Source organism: Hipposideros armiger, unplaced genomic scaffold (assembly GCF_001890085.2).
Source record: "Hipposideros armiger isolate ML-2016 unplaced genomic scaffold, ASM189008v1 scaffold_696, whole genome shotgun sequence".
Taxonomy (NCBI): Eukaryota; Metazoa; Chordata; class Mammalia; order Chiroptera; family Hipposideridae; genus Hipposideros; species Hipposideros armiger.
Window position 1 is genome coordinate 451,397 of NW_017732046.1, and position 25,714 is coordinate 477,110.

The 25,714-nt window shown below is 33.8% G+C and overlaps 1 protein-coding gene across 1 annotated transcript in view; it reads right to left on the minus strand.

Moving 5' to 3' along the window:
* The window catches only part of BRDT (bromodomain testis associated), a 41,583-nt gene extending 16,349 nt beyond the window's left edge, over positions 1 to 25,234 (minus strand). Inside the window, 14 exon segments of the mRNA XM_019626977.1 lie at positions 3,997 to 4,209; positions 5,356 to 5,374; positions 6,170 to 6,231; positions 12,761 to 12,895; positions 12,971 to 13,081; positions 13,173 to 13,462; positions 13,542 to 13,702; positions 14,522 to 14,707; positions 15,455 to 15,583; positions 18,646 to 18,999; positions 19,419 to 19,591; positions 23,171 to 23,285; positions 24,200 to 24,337; positions 25,031 to 25,234. Of these exon segments, the coding sequence (XP_019482522.1) occupies positions 3,997 to 4,209; positions 5,356 to 5,374; positions 6,170 to 6,231; positions 12,761 to 12,895; positions 12,971 to 13,081; positions 13,173 to 13,462; positions 13,542 to 13,702; positions 14,522 to 14,707; positions 15,455 to 15,583; positions 18,646 to 18,999; positions 19,419 to 19,591; positions 23,171 to 23,285; positions 24,200 to 24,337; positions 25,031 to 25,219 (2,275 nt within the window). The 5' untranslated portion in view covers positions 25,220 to 25,234.
* Positions 25,235 to 25,714: the final 480 nt, after the last annotated feature.

A 25,714-nucleotide genomic window follows, 5' to 3' on the forward strand; every position in this document is an offset into this window, starting at 1 on the left:
AATGATACTAGAAGTCATAGACACCAAGGAGATCATCCTGGAGGAGTGTGTAGATCACTGCCTTCCAATCTTTTACATGTCATGTTAGGCAGGAAAAGATCAATGTATGGGACACCTGAGTAAATGGGAAGTTGGCTCCAAGCCTATTGCTCTGAGAGCTGCAAGCTTAGTAAACCTATGCTTTGGAACTAGGATGGAAAGCCCTGAGGTAAAAAATGCTTAAGGGTGTATTATCAACATTTAAAGGTAGGTAGATAAGAGATATCTGTAGGGAACATCCAGAAATGGGATGGTCAAGGGAATAGTGTCACAGAAGTCTAGGAAGTATGTCAAGGGTCCAACTCTGAAAAATATTTTCATGTGGATGATGACCCTCTGGTACTCAAAACACTACAAAACTCATTTCCTCAGACATCTGTCTATCAACCTGGACCAGTATCAGGCTAGTATCCTCTGAACCACCAAAGCTATATTCCTTTGTTATTAAAACTTAACATACATTCATCTATTGCAGACCTGCTCATTGTACCCTTGTAATTCTTTCAACTTTCCCTTTTTCTTTCCTTCCATCACTTTAATTCATTTTCCCCCTATCTTTGCAACAGCCCGGTTGGTCTCCCCTTTTCTGGTCTTTATGCCCCATTCCTCTAAGTGACCAATATAATGGCCGATTAATGACATTGAGGCACACCCTTTGCTCAAAAAAAACCTTCACTGGCTCCCTACTGACTATACCAATACCATTATGTCCAAAGTCCCTAGAGATCAAGTTTCTTTATGATCTGGACCTAGTATACTTTTCCAAATTAATTTCCTTGTATTCCTGTTTATCCAACCAAAGCTTTAATCACATTGAATTATTGGTTACCTAAAAATACCTTCAGCCATGTTGCTTTCACCATACAAAATACCTTCCAATCCTAGATATACATAGATAAGTCTTATTCTTCTTTAGTATCCAGCTCAAATGATACTTATTCTGTAAAATACACATCTGCCAAAGAGAGAGGTAATTCTGCCTTCCTTACCTCCTTAAATTTCATTTTTGCTTAATCTTTTAGGGAACATTATTTTTAGTTTGTACTCCAGTTGTTTATTTCTCCTACTAGATTTGATTTTCCTTTTCATTTGCCATGCTAATTTACATTAATATGACAGCATAAGTATTTGTTTTCTTACAAAATCTTGATACAATTAAGTAAAGATTTTTATGAGCTGGGAAAGATTAAGTTGTAAGGATAAGGTAGTAATCCTTTGTGACTAAAAACTTATTTTAAGGAAGAAAATTAGACATCTTTCAGTTCATGTAGACACAGTGGCAGAGGTTTTGAAGAAAACTAGTAACACTTAAAAATTCAATTTTAAAATCTTTTACTTTAATATTTTAAGTTATTTTTTTGTTAAGAAAACTTTAGTAAAAATTTTTTTACTTTCATTATTTAAATTAAAGGTTTAACCAAAACAAATTTATTTCCATCAAGATTAAACTCCAGAAAAGGAAAAATCTATATACATTTTATAGCTTACTTGCAGATTCCCTTGGGGATAGTGCCACCTGCAGTTGGCAAATGCAAACCACTTTGCTTCTGGAAAATTTGGTGCATGCAGAACAGCCAGCCTCTCTACAAGCATCATCCAAGCCCTCCCTTTACACAATATTATGTTACTTACAATCACAGGTAAACAGAAATGGAAGGAATACAATAAACTGATCCTGACTGAAGACTTAGATATTTAAAGCCTGACTTTTCATAGGTAGGATGTTTTCTTAAACAAAAGACCATCTTCACTGCATTCTATTGTTTTTCATTGTCTTTATTCTTCAAGGCTATCCCTACCATTCTTCTATGAACTCAGTATAATGAAAATAAAAACTTTTCCCTACCCGTGTTCTTTCTGATCGAACTTCAAACATGTTCAAATCTCTCCGATTCAAAAACTCAAAACAAAACAACTGTTCTCAGTCTTACAAAAAAAAAATCAACAAACTTCTTGAAAGACTGGTTTATACTCAGATTCCATTACTTCTCTATTTACAACAATCTGTCTTCTGCCCCAATTACAAAGGCCACTAAAAATGCTTTTTGCAAATGCAAAAAAATCTCACATTCCCAACTTTAATCCTCTCCTTATTCCATATCCTACTTTAATGCTTTGTAGTATGTGATCCTCTTGACGATTTTCTCCTAAAAAACCCTATTTCTAGACTTCTATTGTACCAATTTTCTTTCTTCTTTTACCTTTGATTACATCTTTTAACTTATTTTTTCGTACTTTTACTGAGGAAGTTTTTGTTTCCTATAATTTTGTCCTTGACCTGACCTTTCTCTTTCTGCCCTACACATTCTCCTGGGTGTTTTCATTCATTCATTGATTCATTCATTCACTCACTCCTCATGGCTTCAAGTAGCTTTTACATACTGGTAATTCTTAAATTATAGTTCTTCTTATACCCCATCAGTTCTAACCTATTTCTAGTTGTATATTTCCAATTAGATATTCTGCAGCACCTCTCATGTCCAAAATGAGCACTGCCTCTTTTCTGCAACCCAACTGTTGTATAATACCCTGGTAAGACATTCATTCTAACAAAGCCTAGCAATTCTGCCACAAAAATATCTGATTTATCCACATCTTTTCTATACTTACTACTTTAGTTTTGGTCCTCATAATTTCTTTATTAGACTATGGAACTCAGCTTCCTACTTGGCCCAACTACATCAGAGCATCTTTATCTTAACCCACCTCCATATAGTAAGCAGCAATCTCTTCCTAAATATAAAATTTGATTTTGTTATGCTCTTGTTTGAAGCTACTTATGCACAAAATAAAAGACCCACATGTAGCACTGGCAATTCACAGTTAATTCATGACCTAGAACCAGTACATCTTCAGTTATTCTCCTGAGTATCTTGAAAATCTTTTTCCAAAAAAGGATATAAATATTTGACACTTTGGATCTTTGTTTATTCTTCTTCCTGGGATGCCCTCCAGTGTTGCCTTCGATATTTTCTCTCTTGATCTCCACTCCCTTCTCCACAATGAAGAGCTATATCTCAAGTTAAATACAAAATGGAATACTCAAACACAGAATAGTAGGGAGCTGTTTTACTGGAAGCAATAAAGGAGGATCAAAACCTCTCTGATCCTCCTACTCTATGCTGCAGTAAAAACAGCTTAGAAGTTTCTTCTGCTTTGAAGAAACCCCTGCCCTTGGAAGGCCAAGTGGAAACCAGGGAGCAGCCTAGAGGGATGGCGGCATGGATAAGGAGTATCCACACCTCCTTTAGTTAGGCCTGAATACATTAGAGTCTCAAGGTTCAGGTACTCCGCTAGGCTGGGCTCATCAATATCAGAAGTCTCCTTTGTGCCATACATCCCCAGGAGAACCATGGTGAGACAGGCAATACTTTCACTTCTGACAAGACTAACAGACAAGATATTTATAAAGTCAAATTAATCTAACAATATAAAGTCAGCCAGCTTTGGAAGATGTTTTTGGTAAATAGGAACCACCATTAGGCAAGCGTTTCTGATCCAAGTTTCCTTAACTTGTAAACTATTTCTAATGCATATAACTTTATTCCTCTGCCTATGGAATCTCTATCTTTTCCTTATTCCATCCCACCTTTCCAACCCATATAGACATAGATGTCATAGAAATTAGAGCAACATTTCCCAAGTCTGCTCAGAACTTGGTAGTATGGCCTCTAGCAGTGACAGGTTTTAATGTATGGCCCACACATCAATGTATATAATGTATATGAAAGCTGCATGTGAACTGTACATATAATTTTTCATTCAAATGTAAAGAGTACCTTTGGGTATAAAGCAGGTAATTTATAACAGTGTGCCTCAGTGATTATTTTAACCAGGAATTTACTAGTTGATTTTCAGTATCCCAGATACATAACAATTAAGATAACCTTAGCATTTTCATATACAGATTTAGAAGTCACTTTCTCAATTTTAGTCGTTCACTTATTAATTTCTTACCTGAGGGAGGCAGGATTTGTAAGGGTGAAATGTTTTTCACACTCTGTAAATGTTCTAATTCTTGATGAATAAGTGCTAACGGGCAGTGATTTGGTGGTATTCCACTTGAATGCATGGTCTGATAAACAAGAGTAGTAGAACAAGAGATTGTATCTTGTATAGAAGATTGTATCTGTTGAGACAAAGTTAAATAAAATTACCTTTCAGTTTTAACTACACAAATATAACTAAGAAAATAGAAACACAAGAGGAAAGAATATAATTTAATACTACCTGTGAATATATTAAGTCACACAAACTTATACAGTATAATTATTTCTATCTTACAGATGAGCAAACTAAGGTTTATAAAGAAATATCTTGGCCATTATATTGCTTATAAGTAGAGTTAGTTAAAGCCTATGACCTTACTTACTAGTATACATAAACTTACATGTTATTAAACAGTGCTATTTTCAAACGCTTTCCTGTGATCTACTGAAAATAAAAACTTAGCTTTATACCAAATCTAGAGACATATCCACTTTTACTCTTTTTTCCTTACTGAATTAGACATAAGAGGGGCAGGGAGTTAAAACCACATGATGGTCAACCCATAGGACTATCAACAAATTCTGATTCAGCACTCAGCTAACTATTAAGTAAAAGCTGTAAAACAGCTAACACTTATTTAATGCTTATGATGTTCAAGGCATAAGGCTAAGCCCTTTATACAGCTTTTTAATTTTCACAATAATCCTTTGAGTTCAATATAATTATTATCCTCATTTACAGTTTATAATAGGACTTAGATATAATGAAAGCAACTTAATTAAAATCTCACATCTATTCAGTGGCAAGCGAAGTATGGTACCAAAGCCAGGTACCTTATATACTAAGCTTTGAGCTGTAGATAGTACATAGGTGAATAAGACAGTCTTTCTCTTCTGTTTAATGAAGGGGTTAGAGTACTGAATAGGGAAGGCAAGTGTTTGAATATCTATGCTAACTTGAATAAAATTAATGCCATAGGAGTGTTTATTCTAACAATAATGTAGACAGATCCAAGCCCAAAGCTTAAAAGTCAAATGCTGAGGTTTAAATCAGCAAAAAAATCTCTCTCTCTCTCTCTCTCTCTCTCTCTCTCTCACACACACTCACACACACACACACACACACACACACACGTATTCATGGTCCTATAAATATATTCCCTTTTATCATAAATGGGCATTCTGTTCCTCAGTGAGCAACACTGAAAAATTTGTGGCCACGAACAGATCATAAAGGCAGCATTCTACACGCTACATATTGAGAACGCTTCCAAAGTTCATTCATAACTTGATATAATTTTTCTGATTCCACTAGTACCTATGGCACGACAGACCATCTGTATCTTCTTTCTACTCAAAAGCCTTTGAGAGCTCACTCCTGCCTACCAAATTAAATATTTTTAACACTTCACCTAGGTGTTCAAAGCTCTCCCTGTTATATCTCTCAAGCCTACTAATCCCTTACAAATACCCTCTGCCGCCCGTTTCCCTGAACACACCTCCTGTGCCTTTTTGCCTCTCTTTAGGCTACTTTCTACCTGTTTAAAAAATAAGTCCCTCATCTGTATGTCAATATAGTAACCACTTCTTCCCTTTCCCCGTAATGTAAATCCCATTGTAAGCATTCCCTCCTTCAGGTAATGTGTGTGTGTTCCTTTTTCATTTTCAATAAATTCTGAATATAGATTATTATAGCACTAATCATACAATCTCTTAATTGTTTGTGTCTTCTTGCAACTTAGAGCTCCTTTAAGAGCTCTTTCAATGTTATTTATGTTGTATTCCCCTAACCTAGTTAGATGCTGTTAAATAAGTTTGTAATGTAACAAAAGTATATGCCTATAGTTTTGTTATTTGGGATGGGTACAAGGATTAAAAGTTTCATGAAGATAACAACCTGAATTAGTAAAAGATAAAATAAAATCACTTCTATCCTTTTCAAAGCACATCAACCACTAATCAATCAAACATGGATGTCCTAAAATAGCTGGTAATTACAAGCTGTATCTTGAGAAATCCTAACTACCATTCGCCTCCTACCTTTGAGAAATTCCCCCTTACTGTGCATAAAGCTACTATACCAGTGAGTTATAACATATGTCATTTTTAAATTCTAAGGTAAAAATGAAGAATTAACTTACCTTCACTTTCTCTTTAGAAGGAGAATCATTCTGTTTTACTTCAGTAAACTTAGGTAACATTTCTGCAAGTGTATATAAGTAAGTATTTCAATGTTTGTCAGCTTAAAATTGCATCTAAAATATTTTTTTTCACATTAGAAATAAAATGGTGATCAAGAAAATGCCTTTAACGCACCAACCTCTTAAATCAAGAGGCTCTTATAGTTACCAGGTTTTTGCCCTCTTTGAAGCAGTCAAAATTTCCAAAGGGATACTAGCCTTTTAAAAAGTGATATTTTTTTTTACATAGTGGAATAAATATCCACTCACATATTTCAATTTGTTTTATTTAGGAAAAAAAAGTGTTACTTCTCAGTTAAGAGCTTGAAATGTGATGGTTTGTAAAGGAACAAGTCACAACAGACAGGTTTTAAACAAACAGTACCAATTATACTAAAATCATCTTTACCAAGTAGTCAGAAATATATAGCCATAAGGGATTTGACTAAAATAAGAACTTACTATAAGAGAAGGGTGTGTTGTTTATCTGAGAGGATACAGTCTTTTATTACAAGTGAAGTTATTTGATTTCAATGCTCTGCTTGCTAAGCATTATAATAAAGATCCCATCTAATGAATATTCTAGTTGCTTCTAAGCTATTTGGGAGCCTCAACTATATGGTTTATAGTAACTCCTTTATCTTTACAAACACTTTTAAAGTTGACACTGGCAGTAGAATATAAAAAGAGATCTCTCTGACATGGTGCTCATAGGTTGTTCTTTATCCTAACATTGATTATGGTGCTATCCTTCCCAATCGCAAGCTTAGGTCAATGTGGTCAAGCACCAAACTGGTAGTCAATGCTTTGACCCATCTCTCCAGGCCAGCTTTCGTGAGTACCCTAAGCATAATTTGCTTCAGGCTCCAAGGCTGGTCAACATGGAATCTTATTCAAACTTAAAATATTCTAATTTTAATAATTACCTTCTGCCTCTTGAAATGCCATTGGATGTGTTTCCACTGGATGTGTTACTGTTCTTTCCTCTCCTAAAATGTTTGATGCTGGACATTGTTAAAATTGCTAAATGCCACTCAATAAACGTGCTTTAATTTAAAGAATTCAAGTATTTAAAATGACATGAACCATTAATGTCACTCCACTAAGTATTATTTAAGTGTTGGGGGTCAGGTGGAAGGAGGAAGAGAAAGGAGACTGCAACGACTGAGGTGGCCCTCGCATTTAGGGGAGAAATGATGGTTTCATCTTTAAACAAAAACAGACTTCATTAATATAATCACATAATATATGCACATCCCCACATCTATCTTAATTATTCAAATATGTGCCTAAACTGCATTATTCTATGATATAAACTCTTAATTATAATAAAAATATGACATACCACGTTAGTGTTCTGCTAAAAAATCCAAAGGGCATTATCTCGATTTTCTGACATATAAAACTAAAGCTCTGAAATATTATAAAAATTAGCACCTCAAAATCTGAAGACACTAGCAAAAGACATCAAAGAATTTTAACCATAAAAAAAACCCCAAAGCCACCTAATATAGTATGTCTCATAAGTCTTAGAGACTATACATAGATGAATAATGGTAGCTTAAAACAAAGCAGTGTGCTCATTCTACTCTTACATCACTGGCTTTACAGGAACATAGTAACTAATCTCCTCATTTCTGTTTATTTATGAGTTCCTGGCCTTTGGAATTAAAAGGCAAACACATTTTCGCTATCCAGCTTAAGATCACATTTCCATTAGCAAAGAAGCACTACCAGGTATTGCAAACAAATGAAATTGAGTGCTACAGTGACAACACACACACTGTCACCTAATTTCTCCAGGGAACTGTGATAGCATGCATACCTACCTTATGAGGATCAAATTTCATAATACACACAACCTACTAAACAAATACATACTGTACATATTATGTAAGGTGTGTTATTTTCACATCTCCCCAAAACCCCAATATAAAAGTTTAATTGGAGAGTTTTCATTATCAACTAAGGCAAAAATCACAAAAGACAAAAAGAGAGAGCTGAAATCATACATTTGATTAAAGAGCTTGTTTAATACCCATCACCTATCATAGCATTGAGATAAATGCTCCAGAGATACCAAATATTATCAGCAAGCCAGTACGGACTTAAAAACTAGATAAGTTGAATACAAATATAGCACCAGAATGTAAAACCAGAATGTAATGCCATATGTAGCAGAAAAAAATTACTGAAGGTTTTTAAATTGGAAAAACAACTCATACTTCCGTTACGTAGGGCAGGGTATAGAACAGTGATTGGAAGTCACTACCTGGTTCTGCTACCTTATTTTATAGGAAAAAAAGCATGTCCAGAGACATAAAATGATTTGCCCAACCAAGTTTATTTACCTAAGCCACGTTCTGCTGATAAAAATCAAGCAATTTGTTTTTGAACTGAAAAAAATTGGTTCCTTTAAAGAATGTTTTTACAACGTTCATTGAATTGTTTGGTGCTTATTTTAATACAGAAAAAACTGATTATAAACTGCCCATTCCTTTTACCAATATCACTTTAACTAGAGTTAGGAAGTGGAAACAAACAAAAGGAAAAAACTTAGATTGATGGTTTTCAAACATGGCAGCACATTAGTCAGTTGTGATACTTTTAACACTGCATATACCTGGGTCGCTCTCCCATCGATTCAGATCTGGACATTTAAAAGTTTTACAGGTGTTTCTAATATGCTGCCAAGGTTGAGAAACATCATTCTACACAGCTTGTTTATTCAAGATCCAGTTTGAATAGAAAATTTTAAAATACACAAGACAAAATTTATCACTATTTATAAAACTCAAGGCTCAAGTATGGACTTCAACATTGCAAATTTTTAATCAAGGCTGAGTCCTTGAATTTATCCTTTTGGTTCTTTGAAAACACTTTGATGAGAACCTAATGAAAGTTTTAAAAATTTAAATGATGAACTCTTATCATTTCTCTTAAACTTTCTAGCTTGAAAGGTAAAGGCTATTCCAAAACTGTCATTTTGTACTTCCTACATTTACTTAACCATCCTTCCTCTAAAAAGGTAAAATATTTAGACTCAAACTGTGTTTGTCCATTTCCCCTTGTCACTTCTACAGAAGATCTAGATTGTAGCACTAAAAAGAAAAAATTTTATTTTCTTTCTTTTATTCTCTCACTCATAACTAATAAGTTATAAAACAAACCAAAAAAACTATTGTTAAAGAAATTTACTTAAATTTCATTCTCTGCACATTACACCAAAACCAATAAAAGCAAAAAATACGAAGTATGAAATGATAAATTTACTTTGTCTTCACCAGGTAAAGAATTGATGCCATAACCATTGAGTTTCTTTGTGTGTTACTGTTTAGCAATTGAAATTATAAACATTCCTGGAAAATATTCTATTCCACACTAATCAAGTATCTGAGCTTACATTTAGACAGTTCCTGAAGTTATTTCCTGTAAGATTTCATTCTAAAGCACTACTACCAATGAGCTGCTGTGTTTATTTCTCAGTAATATTAGTCACACGATTAATCTAATAATTATATTCCTCTGTATTACATCACTCAAGATAGCTATCATTAAGCATTAGAAAACTCTCAACAGCTTATTTGTACATACTAGCACAGCCTAGCTTACATAGGATGTACGCATCTGGAATTCATTTTGTCAAGCCTCATTTACATCTTTGATCTGACATTTAATGAGATTTTGACGGTTATAAAAAATAGTTCGGAAAAGTTTTATATTTATACCAATGTTTAATAAATTTTCTTGACTTATCTGCACATGACAAATTGCATATGCTGATGTCAGACAAGAATATAATTTAAATAAGATCAAATTACCCTGAAATTTGTAATTAAGTACTGCTTCTAGCCCACAAACTTTTCGTTTGTATTTTTTAAAGATTTGGGATTTCTTTACTATTCTATGTTGGAACTGCCTTGTTTGAAATGATAATTAAATATCTCGTTTGAAATGATAATTAAATAATTTTTTTAATAACTTTTCTTGGAAATCACTGTTCTGCCACTAATTTATCCTATTTAACAAAGAAGAATTAAATCCATGTTTTTAAAAATAAGGTCTGAGAATACCTAAAAGATAATTATCTAATTAATGTGGAATAAACAGCTCTAACACTATGTACAACTGTTAAGTGCTTTTCACAGATAAGGGCATTCACAAATGCCCTTAAAAAATTTTGGTACACCTAAACAGAATGATGTTGCAGCAGAGACCAACTGTAATACAGTATAACTGGAAGAACCTTAAGAGTCAATAATATTAACAAATTTAGAAAAGTTAATTTAGAGCCCTGTTCCTGATAACCAAAATTATAATAGATTTTAAAGCTATAAAATCTTATATTTTCAGTTAATTTTTACTTACGTAACATAGTTTTTTGCTAATGTATCTAATTTTCAAAAATTCTATTTTCTCAGTGAATAGTCCCATTTTCCTGCACCTTGAAACTCAGACTTGGGAATTGGTCATCTGCACCTTGAGAATGTCATGTGCATAATTAAAAATGGTGAACATTTTACTTATTTTTACAACAGTTATTATTGATATGGTCTGATAATAATTTTTCATAACTTATAATCCCTTTATTTATACTTTTTGTGTTCTCAGGAAAGTAAAAGATGTTCTTAGCTTATACACTAGAAATGGAGCCTTACAGTATTTTAATGGGTACAACTGAAGCTAATATTTAGGACAAAAGGTCCTAGTGCTTCATTTACTAATTTATTTTATTAAGCAAAAATATAATTGTTTTTCCTCATTAAGTTAGGAATTTTCTTTGTAATTTATAACTCATGAATACAGTGTTTTTCCAATGAAGCACAGTTTGAATGTTCATAAAACAATGAAAATTTAAAAGATAAATGATAACTCAGACTATATCGTGATAAAAGACACTATCACAATGTAGGCTGAAATATAAAAATTTGCTACTTGGATTTTAACAATAATGTTTTTGAAGCCAGCCCGTTACTTGAAAAAAAATGACATTAAACAAGAATGTCAATCATAAAATAAAAATTCAACATAGTATTTTAAAGTTACAATTCCAAGGCTAGAAGTTAGGAAAACATACTAAATATCACATCATTTTAAGAAAACATAGCGGATGATAAACATTCTTTCCTTTAAGCAGTATGTTGGAAGATTCTATCAGAAACTGATCATTCTAAATAAAATTAAGGCATTTTATTGAAAATGAAGGAACATTATAGTACTGTTCCTCTAATACTCAACACATTTATTGATCAGTAGTCAGACAAATTAGATAATTCAAACTAAGTTTCAATAAGTTTTATCCTACAAATAAAAGACAAAGTGCTGTAACTTATTAGGCCACAAATGCTTTATTAGATGAAATTACAAACGCTAATTACAATTTAAAATACTAAATGCAACTTAGAGTTTTTCCAGCATTGTTTTATGCTTAAAAGTCAAATGTAAGGAAATAATGTATAATCAGAGCCCTAAATTAAAATTTTTTTCTAATGAGAAATTCCAATAAAATTAAAAGTTCTGTTTTATTCTAACAAAAATGTATACCAAATGTCAAAACAAAAAGCAGCAACTGGCACCACATAAATGCAAACTAAACAGAACCAGAAGTGAAAACAGAATGTAGTACGGGTCAGCAGACCCTTACTACCAGCCTGAAATAAGAGAGAGTCTTATAAGTGGTAAAAATTCCTGACGTAACAGTATTTTCTATAGGATATGTTTAAAAATAGGTAAATAAAATAAAATAAAATAAAATAAATAAAAGAACTGAATTTCATGACAAACAGGAAACATCTCATTAAAATAAAGTTAAATTTTAGGCATAAACGTGCTCTAAATTTGTCTTTTGTTGAACAATGGAGGAATGCCACCGCCAAGTCAGTTCTTTGAGGCAGTGATTACCTGTCAACTACATAACTATCAATGAAAGAGCACAAAGAAACACAAGTGAGTTTTATACAGATGACCATAAACTATACAAGGTGGATGGTATGTTAGCATAACTGAGAATCTGAATTCAAGTACATTTTTCTATAAATGTAATATTCTGCAGTGAAAACAGAGGTGAAAAATTTCTGCTTTACACAGCTTCCAGAATGACTGGTCTCTTAATTCAAAATGATTATTCAATTCAGAATATATTGTCACAACAGGATGTACTTTGCCACATTAGAGTGATCTGCTATATCATGAAAAGTAAAGTGAAAGATGTCCTCAAATAATCTCTTATTTTATAAAAAGCAGATCAGTGTTGCATTATTTGATATTTTCTGGTAATAAGATCTGGTATTATAGTAAGAGACTATCACACCTTTAGTAAATTTTTTTTTTACATTACAAACCAATAAGTCACATATGTATAATATGAACTTTTATTTTACACAGTATCTCTTTTAAGGAAAATAGTGAGATCATCAACATGCAATTAAATAACTGTGGCATCCAAGACACAAATTTTGGGTAAATAACAAACATTTCTTCCAAATGTAAGTCTCAATATTACAAGAAAAAAATGTTCCCACAACCAGAGGTACACTTAAGGGGATGGCTAACCTGATTCGGAATCGCTGCTGTCTGAAGAACTTGAATCACTGCTGCTACTGTCAGACTCTGATGAGCTGCTGCTGCTGCTGCTGTCACTCAGTCGGGAGCCACTTCCAAGAGATTTCACTGGTTGAGTTTTCTCAGCTACAAAATACGGAAACACATTAAAATGCCAATAGAATTAAACAGTCACAGAAACATTTGAACACTGCCACTTACGTTTTGTTTGACGTTTTCTGGAATTTAACTGATTATTGACATCCAGTAACCGCTTTTCCAACTCCTGTTTTTTCTGTAACTGAAGTTCTTTGGACTTCATTATTTTCTTACCTGTATGATTTAGGACAAAAAAAGAATGGGTATAATAACTCAATGCTAATGAACACCAGACTGATTTCTACTAATATACAGAAATACATACCACGAGGTTTTAGTGGTCTTTTTCTTAGACACAAAGCAACATATTTTTCTAGTTCTCTTAGTGTTGTTGTTTTCAGTGTTTCAAAGTCTATCTCTATCTCATCGGGGTTGGTATTTCTCAATGAAGGTTCTCTTGATTGTATTATATGTACAACTTTCCCAAGTTTATCTCCAGGGAGTTTGTTTATATCCAAACTTAACTGCCTTTTCTCATCATAGTTCATAGGTTTAACATTATATTCATCCTTAGATTTCACAGCCAAGACCTGTTCTTTCCTCTTCTTTGGCTGACTATAACAAAAATTAAATTTAGTCAAATTTACTTTAGATAATATTGTTGTTTTAATAAGGCACCATAAAAGATACTTACTTGTTCTTGGACTTTAATTTCATTTGCTTAATTCTTGGATTTTCATCTCTGTTATTACACTTTTCTTTTTTCTTTTCCGTTTTAGACTTCTCATTCTTTTTCTTTAGCTTATGAAAAGGTACTTGGGACAGAACCTGTAGTTGCTGATGAACAGCTTTAAGCTGATAAAGGAAAAAAACATCATGGCTCTAAATAATTAAAGACACTAGAAAAAAATGATGCACTCACAAGTCAAGAGTGTCCTTCGTGAAATTCATTTCATATTACATTGCTTTCAGGTTCTTTTTTCATTTCACAAATTCATTATCTTGAAGGGCATACATTAAGCTACAAACACTATCATGTGCTCAACCCATGAACTTAAATATTCATCTAAAACCAGACCAAGAATAATTAACATTTCCAGGTAGTCTTAAGTTTTTAATCATTGATTTTTCAGGCTTGAGCTTAGAGCAGGTTAACATTTTATCACAAAAGGTAGCAAACGTTAAATAAAGATCTCATCCATAATTATCTCCAATTACGTCATATAAATCATTTCAATGTTAATCAACTCATTGTGGTTAGAGGAATATAAATAACAGAATTTTAAATACTTTTTTTGGTAGGAAAGACTATTAAACAGTACAAATATACCAATACATAAAGCTACAGTTGCTAAGTGATCTAAATATAACAACGTTTAATCTACAAAAAGGATTTATAATAGATAAGCAGCAGCAGCTCATAGAAAGAATATAAAGACTTGTATCAAGGGGCAGCTGGTTAGCTCAGTTGGTTAGAGCACAGTGCTCATAACACCAAGGTTGCCAGTTTGATCCCCACATGCACCACTGGGCTGCACCCTCCACAACTAGATTGAAACAACCTTGACTTGGAGCTGATGGGTCCTGAGAAAATAAACTGTTCCCAATTATAAAAAAAAAAAAAAAGCTAAAAAAAGAAAGAAGAAACAACCTTGTATCAATACAATCAGCTACCTGCTCCTGAAGCTTTGCAAGACGCTGGACTCGTTCATCTTCAGAATCACCAGAATTAGCTTCAGAGGAAGCCTCACTACTGCTTTCTCTACCAACGGTTTTAGTGGTATCTGTGTTGATGTAACATACAGGCATAGTCTCAACAGGTTCATCTGGGATCCTTGCAAAATGCATTTCAAAAACATCCTATAATGGTGGTATACGAAAAGAGAGGTTAGCACTCCCATTGACAAAACACCCTATAATGAAAAATTAGATTGTTATAGTTTTCTGCATTCTTTATGTAATGCAGCAATACCACCTTTTAACAAAAGGTACATTTTAGAGTCATAGTTTCACAATTCTATTTTTCCTTGTGGTAATCATTTTGTAATATATACATATATCAAATCATATGGTACACCTTAAACTTATACAATGTTATATGTCAATTATATCCCTATAAAGCTCGAAAAACAATTTACCAGTCGATATATAAGACTCATGCTTCCCTGCCTGCCAACCTTAGTAACTTTTCTCCTTTTTTTCCACGTAAGACAGCCCTCTCAAGTTATATAGGGGACCTTTCTCAAGGATCTTCTGCCCTGTGGGTATGCCCCAATGACTCAGCCTCAAAATCTCAAGCCTTCCCTTCAGTGGGACATGGGGTCCAGTCAACTCTATCTTGGATATCTACTTATCCCCTTTCACCAATATTTCCCCCAATATCCTTTATATGCAGGCAGCTTTATTAAACGATTTGCTACTAAAGGATGCTATATCTCAAAAAAAACAACAAAAAAAAACCACCCTTCCCAATTTTTAAGAGTATAATTTATAAATTGTGCTTTACTACTTGGGGGGGGGTCATTCTTTATCTCCCGAGTTATAGTTTTAAAATTTCTAAACTGTGTTCGGAGGACACCCAGGTTCAGAGCACACGTAACAACTCACCTGGAGCATTCTGGCCATTGCCACCACTTCGTGATCTGGAGTGTTGTATTGGTAGCAATTCATGAACATTAATCTAACATCTGCAGCAAAGTCATATGCATCCTTATATTCTTGGTTATCCATTTTTCTCTAAAATAAGGAAAAATTACAGGACTCATAAACAACATAGTTCAATGATTATTTGAGCAACTATATTAAGTGTTCACATTATGAATTCAAACATACAGGTAATGCCAAAACAGATACCCATCATCTAGATCTGACATATATTAAAATTCTGTTCTATTTGTTTCATATTTTTAGACTTTGAAAAATACAATAAATTCTGACAAGTAGAGATAAGGAAGGAGGGCATTCCAAGTAAAGAAAAGAATAGTCATGGACCAGCTGAGTGGCACGTTGGTTAAGAGTTGGCTTGGGGGCCAGCCAAGTGGCGCGATGGTTAAGAACTGGCTTGGGACACCAGAGCCCCGGTTTGGATCCCACATGAGGGCCAGTGACACTGCGCTCTACAGCTAAGATGCTGAACAACAGCTCAACCTGGAGCTGGGCTGCCGTGAGTCGTCGGCAACGGCGTAGGCTGCAGCCACTGCTGCAGTGGGTTGCCATGGGCTACCGTGTGTAGCCAGCAACCAGCGTGAGTGGCCAGCAGCTGCTGTGAGCAGCCATCCAGAAGCCGGCGACTGATCTGCCTCACCTGGGAAGAGCACAATGATGGTGCCAACTTGGGCCAGTGAAGCGACGTCCTCCACAACTAGACTGAAGAACAGAACGACAGCAACTTGTCTGTTCCCTTTACCCCAATTCCCCAATGCTGTTCCCATCCCCCAATTCCCCAATAAAAATCTTTTAAAAAAAAAGAAAAGAATAGTCACAAAACCACAAAAGCAGGAAAACAGGATATTTCCAGATAATCTTGGATACACAGTCTGATCGTAAGAAAGCAGTGAAAAGATAACTGAAACCAAACTTTAACATCTAAACATAAGGTTTATAATAAAATTCTCCTGGGAATTAAAATACATTAAAAATTGAACAGAAGAGAAATATCAGCACAGTTTTACATTTTTAGGTAGCTGCATATAAAGTAGATAGAAGAATAGGGATGTGGAATAGCCAGTTAGGCAGACACAATGAAAAGAAAAACAGCAAACACACAAGAAAATCCTATAGCCTACTGGGCAAAATATGTGTATATTAATGGACAATTCATAAACAAATACAAAAAGCCAACAAATAAATACAACATGCCAGACTCTCATTTGTAATTAAAGAAACGCAAAACTAAAACGGAATGATTTCCTACCAGTCAGATCACTGGAGATTGGGAATGATTTCAGAGTACTACATTCAAGTCTCCATCTTCTTACCCTTGCAATCCTACAATAGCCTCCTAACCAGTCTCCTCATTGCTGCTAGAGAAATCATTCTAAGAATCAAATATGAGGACATAATTCTCATGTTTAATGGAAGCTCTTGGCCTCTTTACAATGAGGGTCTTTCACATTCAGGCCTGTTTTCTTTCAGTCTCATTTTCCCCTAGTCATTACTTCATATTCTCCATGTTCCACGTTGGACTAAATATAGTATTCTGGATATGATTTCCTCATCTCAAGGTCTTCCAAGTTGCTCCCCCTGCCTGGAATATCCTATAACTTAAGTCCTATTTATCCTTTAAGAGTCAGTTCAGGTTTACCTAGTGCAGGTCATGTTTCATTACCTCTCAGTCTGTTAATATACAGGAAAAAGTAGAAGCATGTTTTAAAGAGATAATGGTTAAGTGTTTTTTTCAGAACTTAAAATGTGCGCTTCGGATTGAAAGTGCTAATTTCCAATCAGGTGAATAAAATTAAATGCACAACTAGAGAGAAGAAAGGCAAATTACCTACAAAGGTACAAGTAGATTGACAGCTTTCTTATCAGCAATAATGGATGCTGGAGATATCTTCTTAGCATTGAGGGAAAATAACTGTCATTCTAGAATTTCATAGACAAAGAATCATTCAAGAATAAAGACAAAATATACACACACAAGTGCTTGTGGATGAGCCACAAAAAATTTGCACCTTAGCAAAAGGAAAAACAAACCAAGAGGAAAAGATTAAGATAAAAGAAATAAGATTGAACTCAAAAATTAGTAATCTATTAAACTTAATATTGATAACAAAAAAAACACCAAAACTGTTTAAAAGAACCAAACTTCTAGGTTGCCGGCTGAGTGGCTCAGTTGGTTAAGAGTAGCCTTAAGAGCTCGAGCTCTGAGCAACAGGGTTGCCGGTTCGATTCCCACATGGGCCAGTGAGCTGCGACTGAGCTGAGCTGCTGCTGAGTTGCCAACAGGTGGCAGGATGGCTCAGCTGGTGAGAGCACGTGCTCCTAACAAGGTTGCAGGGTTCAACTCCAGCATGGGATGGGGGCGTAGCCCACCCGCAACTAAGACTGAACACGGCACCTTGAGATGAACAGCTGTGAGCTGCCAATGGGCGGCTGGATAGCGACTGGACTTGGAGCTGAGCTAACTGCGCCCTCCACAACTAAGATCGAAGGACAACAATTTGGCTGTTCCTCTTTCCCAATTCCCCAACACTGTTCTCCTTCCCCAATAAAATCTTTAAAATAAATAAATAAAATAAAAAGTAAAAGAACCAAACTGCTAGACAATAAGAGAGTACAATGAACAGTCATTCATGAGAAAGATTGATAATAATTTTGTAAATGCTACAGTTGTTTTTAGTAGCTTTCTTTAAAATTAATATAAATAAATTTTGCCAATAATTTAAAGTTTCCAAATTAACAATAAACAAAAATGACCAATCCAGCAAAAAAACAAAAAAATGGAGAGGGTTAGACACTACATAAATGCCTTACCACCCAAAAATTTTTGCATTAGAATTATGCATTTATTAAAAATATTCTTGAATATAATGAGAAAATGTCCACAATAAAGTAAGTGAAATTTCAGGGTACAGAGGTACATACTGTAACTCAAATTCTGTGGTAAAGAACAATGGATGTATTTGAATAGAAAATAAAAATACATTTTTAAATGTTGCCATGATTCACTCCAGGTAGTATGACTACTGGTGATTTTATTTTCTTCTTTATCAGTTTCTGAATTTTAAATTTCTTTACAAGGACAAATTCCTTTTCTAATCAAGAAAAGAAGTCTCTACTATTAAGACAATATTTACCTTGATAGTTCCAAGATCCATTGGATTTTTCACAATATCATAGTAGTTATGGAGTCCCAATGCATTAACATCAACAGGGTTATAAAAGGGCCATGCATAGGAAAAGTGTTTCTTTGAAAGCATTTCTTTAAGAATCTCACTACAGTGCCTTAATTGTTCTGTTAGGATAACACTCTTGACAATGTTATATTGTTGCTGCGAATCCTGCAAACCATTCTTTAGCACACTTTCTTTTATAGGTGGCATTTTCACTGATTTTTTTTCTGTGAGTGCTGGGATATATTCATCACTTGCTGTAACTACTGAAGTTGTAGGAGTTGTCGTATCTGCTTTCCTCTTCACACCCCTTGTAACCTAAAACAAAACAATTCAATAACAAAAAACTATAATTAAGGTGACATTCAGAGCAACAATTTTCAATTTTTTTGATCATTATCCCTATCAGTTAAAAAAAAAACAAAGGAAAGGATTACTAGCACCAAGTTTTCCACATATTAAATATTAGTACAAGTTAATTTCTCTTTCATAGGCAAAATGACTAGTTCAAAAAAAAAAGAAAAAAGAAAAAAACTACAAAAATACTAAACCTTTTCAAATCCTACCTAAAAAATCTATAGAATTTGGTTCACATCCTAGGTCTCTGTTCACAAAACATATACACACAAAAAGATTAACTGCTGTATGCTGAAGACCAATTATCAACTTAAAAAAGATACAGATATCACAACAACCAAAGTTAACACTGAAATGTTTTAAAGCTACAGTAAACTTACCTGGGCAACTGTTATTGAGGTAGAGTTGGGTGGAGCACTTTGTGCCATATCTAAAGGAGAAACAAATGTTTCAGGAAATACAGGGGGAGTCACTTGCTGCTTGAATACTTTTTCTGATGCTTTAGGGAACTGTTTTTCTTTAACAGAAGGAACTGCTACATTCTGATGAGTGCCTAGTAAAATGTGAATCAGAGTCAATGTTTGAGTAAAATATAAAACTAACACATTTTTCTCTTTGTAGTCTATTTTAATTCACTTAGTTCAGTTTTTGAGCAATATAAACATGGTAGACTCCCATTCCCCTTTGAAATCTTCCCCCAAACACTCACTGATAGTGTTAGGCCAATTAGGTGTATGGAAAACTTCAAAACCTGTTACTAATATAATGGTAGGCTTATCAATTTTATTCAAAAAGATGTCTGAGTTAAACATAGACTAAAAGACAGGTAGCTGTAAATACAAACAAAAATTTCAGACATCCCAGGAGTATTTGAGATCCTGCTCTCTGGCATATGTCAGTTTGGCTCAAATAAACTTATAAAAATTCAAGAAGAAAAAAAAATTTTTTTTCAAAGTTTTTCAGATTTTGGAGACAAACTATATAGTACTATGTGAGGTCTTCAGAATGCTCTGCATAAATTCCAAGGATTTCAATATTGTTACAGATAGTCTATCACTGCTTGAAACAGATGTGACCATTATTCTCTTATCAATATATCCTTCAGGTGATTCTGTCAAAGGAACAATTGTGCATGTTTTGCCCTGTATGTTCCCAGAGAGTGCTATGACATCATTCTGAAGTTTATTATTTCAAAAGTCTATTCTTTCATCAAGACAACCCTATTCTTCTAACTGCTCAGGGCAAAAACCTTGGAGTCGTCTTTGACTCTACTTTTTCTCAAACCCAATAATATCTAATCCATCAGCAAACCCTTTGGTTCTATCTTCATATCCCAAATCCAGCTATATATTTCTCACAAGTGGTAATCACCCTGGCCCAGGGCATCATCTGTTCTCAACTGCATTATTGCAATAGCATCCTAAGAGGCTTTCTTTCTTCTGCTTTTACACCCTGTAGTCTATTCTCAAAATAGCAATCAAAGTAATCTTTTAAAATTCAAATATTATGATACTTGGCGCTCAATGCCCAATAACTTCTAATCTTCTCTTCAAGTAAAAGCCAAAGTCCTCACAATGGCTTGTAACCACCTGTATGATCTCTCGGCCTTCTTCCCACTACATCAGCCCTTGTTAAATCTCACTTCCTATCACTTGTCCCCCGTACTTATTTCACTCCAACTTACTTACTGGTCTTGCTGTCCTCAAATTAGGTTAAGCATAAGCAGGCTATCTGCTCTGCCTGGAAGCATTTATCTTCATGGCTCACTATAACATTCCCTTCAGGCTTTACTCAAATGTCACCTTCTCAAGCCAGCCTATATAAAACAACTCTCTCTTTCTAACCACCACTCTCTCATTCTCTTATTCTTATTTTTACCATGCCCTTATCACATTTGACATACAATACATATCCCTGACTCTCCATATTCTTGCTAAACAAACTCAGGAACCAAACAGATTTGAATGCATTTTAAGATAGGGTTGGTATTCCTCAATCTCTAAGTTCTCACAACTCATTAACTAAATCTTAGGAATCAAAAAGATTCAGACATCCTTATATCCTTTGATATCCTCCCAACCATTGCTCTTTGAGCTCAGGAGCCAAACAGGCAAGTGTAATAAGGAATACTTACATTTACTTAATCTTATCTATTTCCTCTACTAGGACAAAAAGCTCTGTGAGGGGAAGGGGACTAAAGGGAACCTACTGAATGGGAGAAGATAATTGCAAATCAGATTACCTGATAAAGGGCTAATATCTGAAATACAGAGGGTGCCAAAAAAAGTGTATACACATTTTAAGAAAGAAAAACTGTATTAAAATTTTAATACTCATTATATACTGATAACAAAAGATGAATACAAGTCACGTTTGACTTCTGCAATTACAAGAGGTGTTCAAAGTGGTTACCATCAGCGTCCAAACACTTCTGATTACGGTGAACTACTGCTTCAGCAATGTAGACCAAAGTGTACACTTGTATATATTTTTTTGGCTGCCCCGGTATATATAAAGAACTCATATAACTTAATAGCAAAATATCAACAATCCAATTAAAGATATGGGCATTAGACCTAATAGACATTTTTCAGATGGCCAACAGGTACATAAAAAGATGCTCATTATTAATCATCAGAGAAATACAAATCAAAAACCACAATGAGATATCACCTCATGCCAGTCACAACGGCTATTATGAAAAAGACAAACAATAAGTTTTGGCAAAAATGTGGAGAAAAGGGAACCCTCGTGCACTATTGGTGGGAACGTAAATTGGTGCAACCACTAGGGAAAACAGTATGGAGGTTTCTCAAAAAATTAAAAATAGAACTACCCATATGATCCACCAATTCCCCTTCTGGGTATTTATCCAAAGAAAACGAAAACACTACTTTAAAAAGGTATCTGAACCCCCACATTCACTGCAGCACTATTCACAACAGCCAAGAATTGGAAACAACCTAAGTCCCCATAGGTAGATGAATGGATAAAGAAACTGCCACATAGATACAACGAAATATTATTCAGCCACAAAAAAGATTAAAATCTTGCCATGTGACAACATGGATGGACTGTGAGGACATTATGCTAAGTGAAATAAACCAGACAAAGACAAATACCATATGATCTTTCTTATAAATGGAATCTAAAAAAACAAAAAACAACGAAGCTCATAGAGAACAGATTGGTGATTGCAAACGGGTGAACTTTTTATTAAATAAAATAAATGTAAATTTTAAAAGGCAAAAAACCAAAACCCAACCTCTATATCACCCCACACTAAAAGTCTCCTGTATCTCAGCCACTTAACTGTATACTTTATATTTACAACCACAAAAGCTAAGTATTTCCCTGACATTATAGGTGAGAAAATTAACATGGAATGATAAAGGAACTTAACTAAGGTTATACAGCTTGAGTGATCCAAAGATAAGCCAACATTTGATCTATGACAACCTTGGTTAACCTCTACAATAAATCCATTTGACTACTTCAGAATAATTTTAATTCCATATTTAAATACAGTAAAACCTTGGATGCGAGACTACTTCAGAATAATTTTATAATTCCATATTTAAATACAGTAAAACCTTGGATTGCGAGTAATGTGGTTTGTGAGTGTTCTGCAAGACGAGCAAACATTTCTAATACATTTTAACATGGTAAACGAGCGATGTCTTGCAATACGAGTAGTTTGTTTCCAGAACGAATTATGCTCGCAAACCAAGGTATTACTGTATTAAGATTATTAGCTGTAAACTGTTTTCCTCTAAAGTTTTTTTCAGTTAATAAAAAGAGATACTTCAGACCCATAGTGGCTGATTTATTGGCTTTGGATGCCTACTATGTGAATGGCACTATGCTATCAGAAACCTGGCTCCAAGGTCATAATCAATGCAATCCTCCCTCATCTTACATGATAGCTATCCTTGTGCTCAAGGTTTAGCAGACTGTTTAAACTGACATTTTATACCAACAGAATAGGATGTAGAAAGACTTCTGGATGTCTCCTTGAGGATTTATTGAGTTCTAACCATTACATGTACACACACACACACACACACACACACACACACACACACACACACACGAGAGGAAGAAAGAGAACATTAACCTTTTCCTGGCTTACCTTTCTTTATTCTTTCCTTACCACCCACAACTTGCTCTTCTTGTGGCATATGAAATAATTTCTGCCTAAACAACTTCTCTAGAGCTTGTGCCATAAGAACAATGTCATCTCCAGGCTAGAAAAATATAAAATATACCATAAGTTCACACAGTATGGTCGTTATATGAGGTTTCTATAATTCAGGGTCTTATAGAATGCAGTAACACAGTACTGTTAGACAGTATGTATTAAACAATATGTATCACTTCTAAATTAAGTTTACATACACATACACACACACAGAGACACAGTAGTACTGATAATTATCTTGGGACCAAATCAAAATCTTTATTATTACAATATATTTCAGTGTCACGAGTGATTCTGAATAAATAGGATGTAAGTTTTACAATGTTTCGATATCATAGAAGAGCTTGAAAAGGATGTAGTATTCCTGGAAACAGGAATACTGTATGAAGGAAAAATTGAATATAAAACTCCAATTTTATGTATGAAAGCAAATGTGAAGATTATATTCAAAATGTCCACATACATTATCATACAGGCAAATGCACGAACACAAATGCAAATACTACTACTGGGATATCAGAGAATATGTCTGATCTTTAAATCAACTTATTATGAAGTTTAGAAGTATGTAATTTGTTTGGCTTCCTAGGTTATGGCCTGAGATCCATACCATGAAAATCTAAGCAAATTTAGTGTATAATAAGGTTTATCATTTTACAAGTGAAATGACAGAAGTGCAGTAGAGAACACTGAAATAATATTTTACTCACAGAAAGCAACTATCACTGGTATTTCATTTTTTAAAATATAAGTCATTAAAGCTATTCAGGCAAAAATATAGCTAACAGACTGAATAAATATTGACATATGAAAATTAAAAAATATGATGAAAAAACATTATCCTTAAAAGTATGTAAAATATATCACATTAAGACTTGAAATCTGAAATCACATTTGTTCCAATATATCTCCTATATGTAACAGTAAAGAATTAGCAAGTATAGCATAAGGCTTACATACCTTGTTATATAAATAACAATTTGAGAACATTGTGTTGAAGTCTTCTATACATTCTGAAGCCTGCGCATAATATTTATGTTCCAAGCGCTTCTTAATTGTACTTAAATCCATTGGGTTTTTTATAATGGTATAATAATCCTGTGGTTTTCAAGATGTTATAAATGTATTAAGAATGAATGCATTACAACTATTAACAGAGAAATTTAAGAAACTATACACCTGTAACTAGAGAGAACCATTAACTACCTTTAAAAAGCCATAATCTGGAAACCAAAACCATTAGTAATGAGAAACAAACTTGATTGCCATGACATTATTTTTCAGAGGATAAAAGAGTAAATTAATATAGAATAATTAACACAAGAATGTAAGAATGGAAAGCATCTTGGAAAATTAAAAAATGAAGGGCATGAAGAAGAATAAACTAGTATTTGTGTAATCTGACAGATCCAGAGTACAATGCCAGCTCCATGGTTACTAGCTATATTACAGATTACTTAACGATTCCCTTAGCAGATGGCTATGAATTCCTAACCTAAAGTTTAGACCTAAAGTTGAATACAACTAAGTTTGCCAGGATGTGTCAAGAGCAACTTCATGGAAAAGGTAACATTCATGACAACCTTGCATTAACAAGAAAGCATGTACTGTAATTTACTACAAACTGTTAAAATAAGAATTTCAGTACTTAGAAAAAATACTCATTGGGATAGTCTTCAATGTTGTTGAATAAATATATTTCATAATATTAAGGACCAATTTATTTCTTTCAGAATTTTACAAGGTTTTCTTTTTCTTTTTTTAACTAACATAATTTTAAGACACACTTACAGGCAACTTCAGTTTCACGGCATCCACAGGCTGCTGAAAAGGCCAGGAAAAACTATGCTTCCATAAAGCCTTCAGAACAACTTTTTGTAGATACTGTAGTTTATTTGTCAATCGTCCATTTTTCTTAGTGTTTATATACTCTGGTGGTGGAGGGTTAACAATAGCTGTTTGTCTACTTGGCAGAGACATTCTTAACCACTTCAAATCTTGATATTCTAATGTTTTCTACATGTCCTAAAAAAAAACACACACACAAAAAAACTGAGTTACTGTCAAAGTACTTTTTATATGGTTTCTATAGAAACTAAGAAGTTTTATTCAATAGTAACAGACATATTTTAAAGCACATCATAATTTTTAAAAAGCCACATGATAAGTGAATCCATTTTTAAACAAATGCAAGCTTTTTTTCTATATGAGTATTAAAAGTTGTTTCATATATAATATGCCTTAGTTTTGGATGATTTGTTATTTCAATCTTTTTTTTGTCTGAATAATCTTTCATTTATATATAGTATATATATATACATATATATACATATATGTATTACATATAAGTCTTCTTTACCCATTCATCTGTTGACAGACACTTAGGTTGCTCCCATGTCTTGGCTATTGTAAATAATGCTGCAATGAACTTGAGGTTCAGATATCTTTCAAGTTAGTGTTTTAACTTCCTTTGAA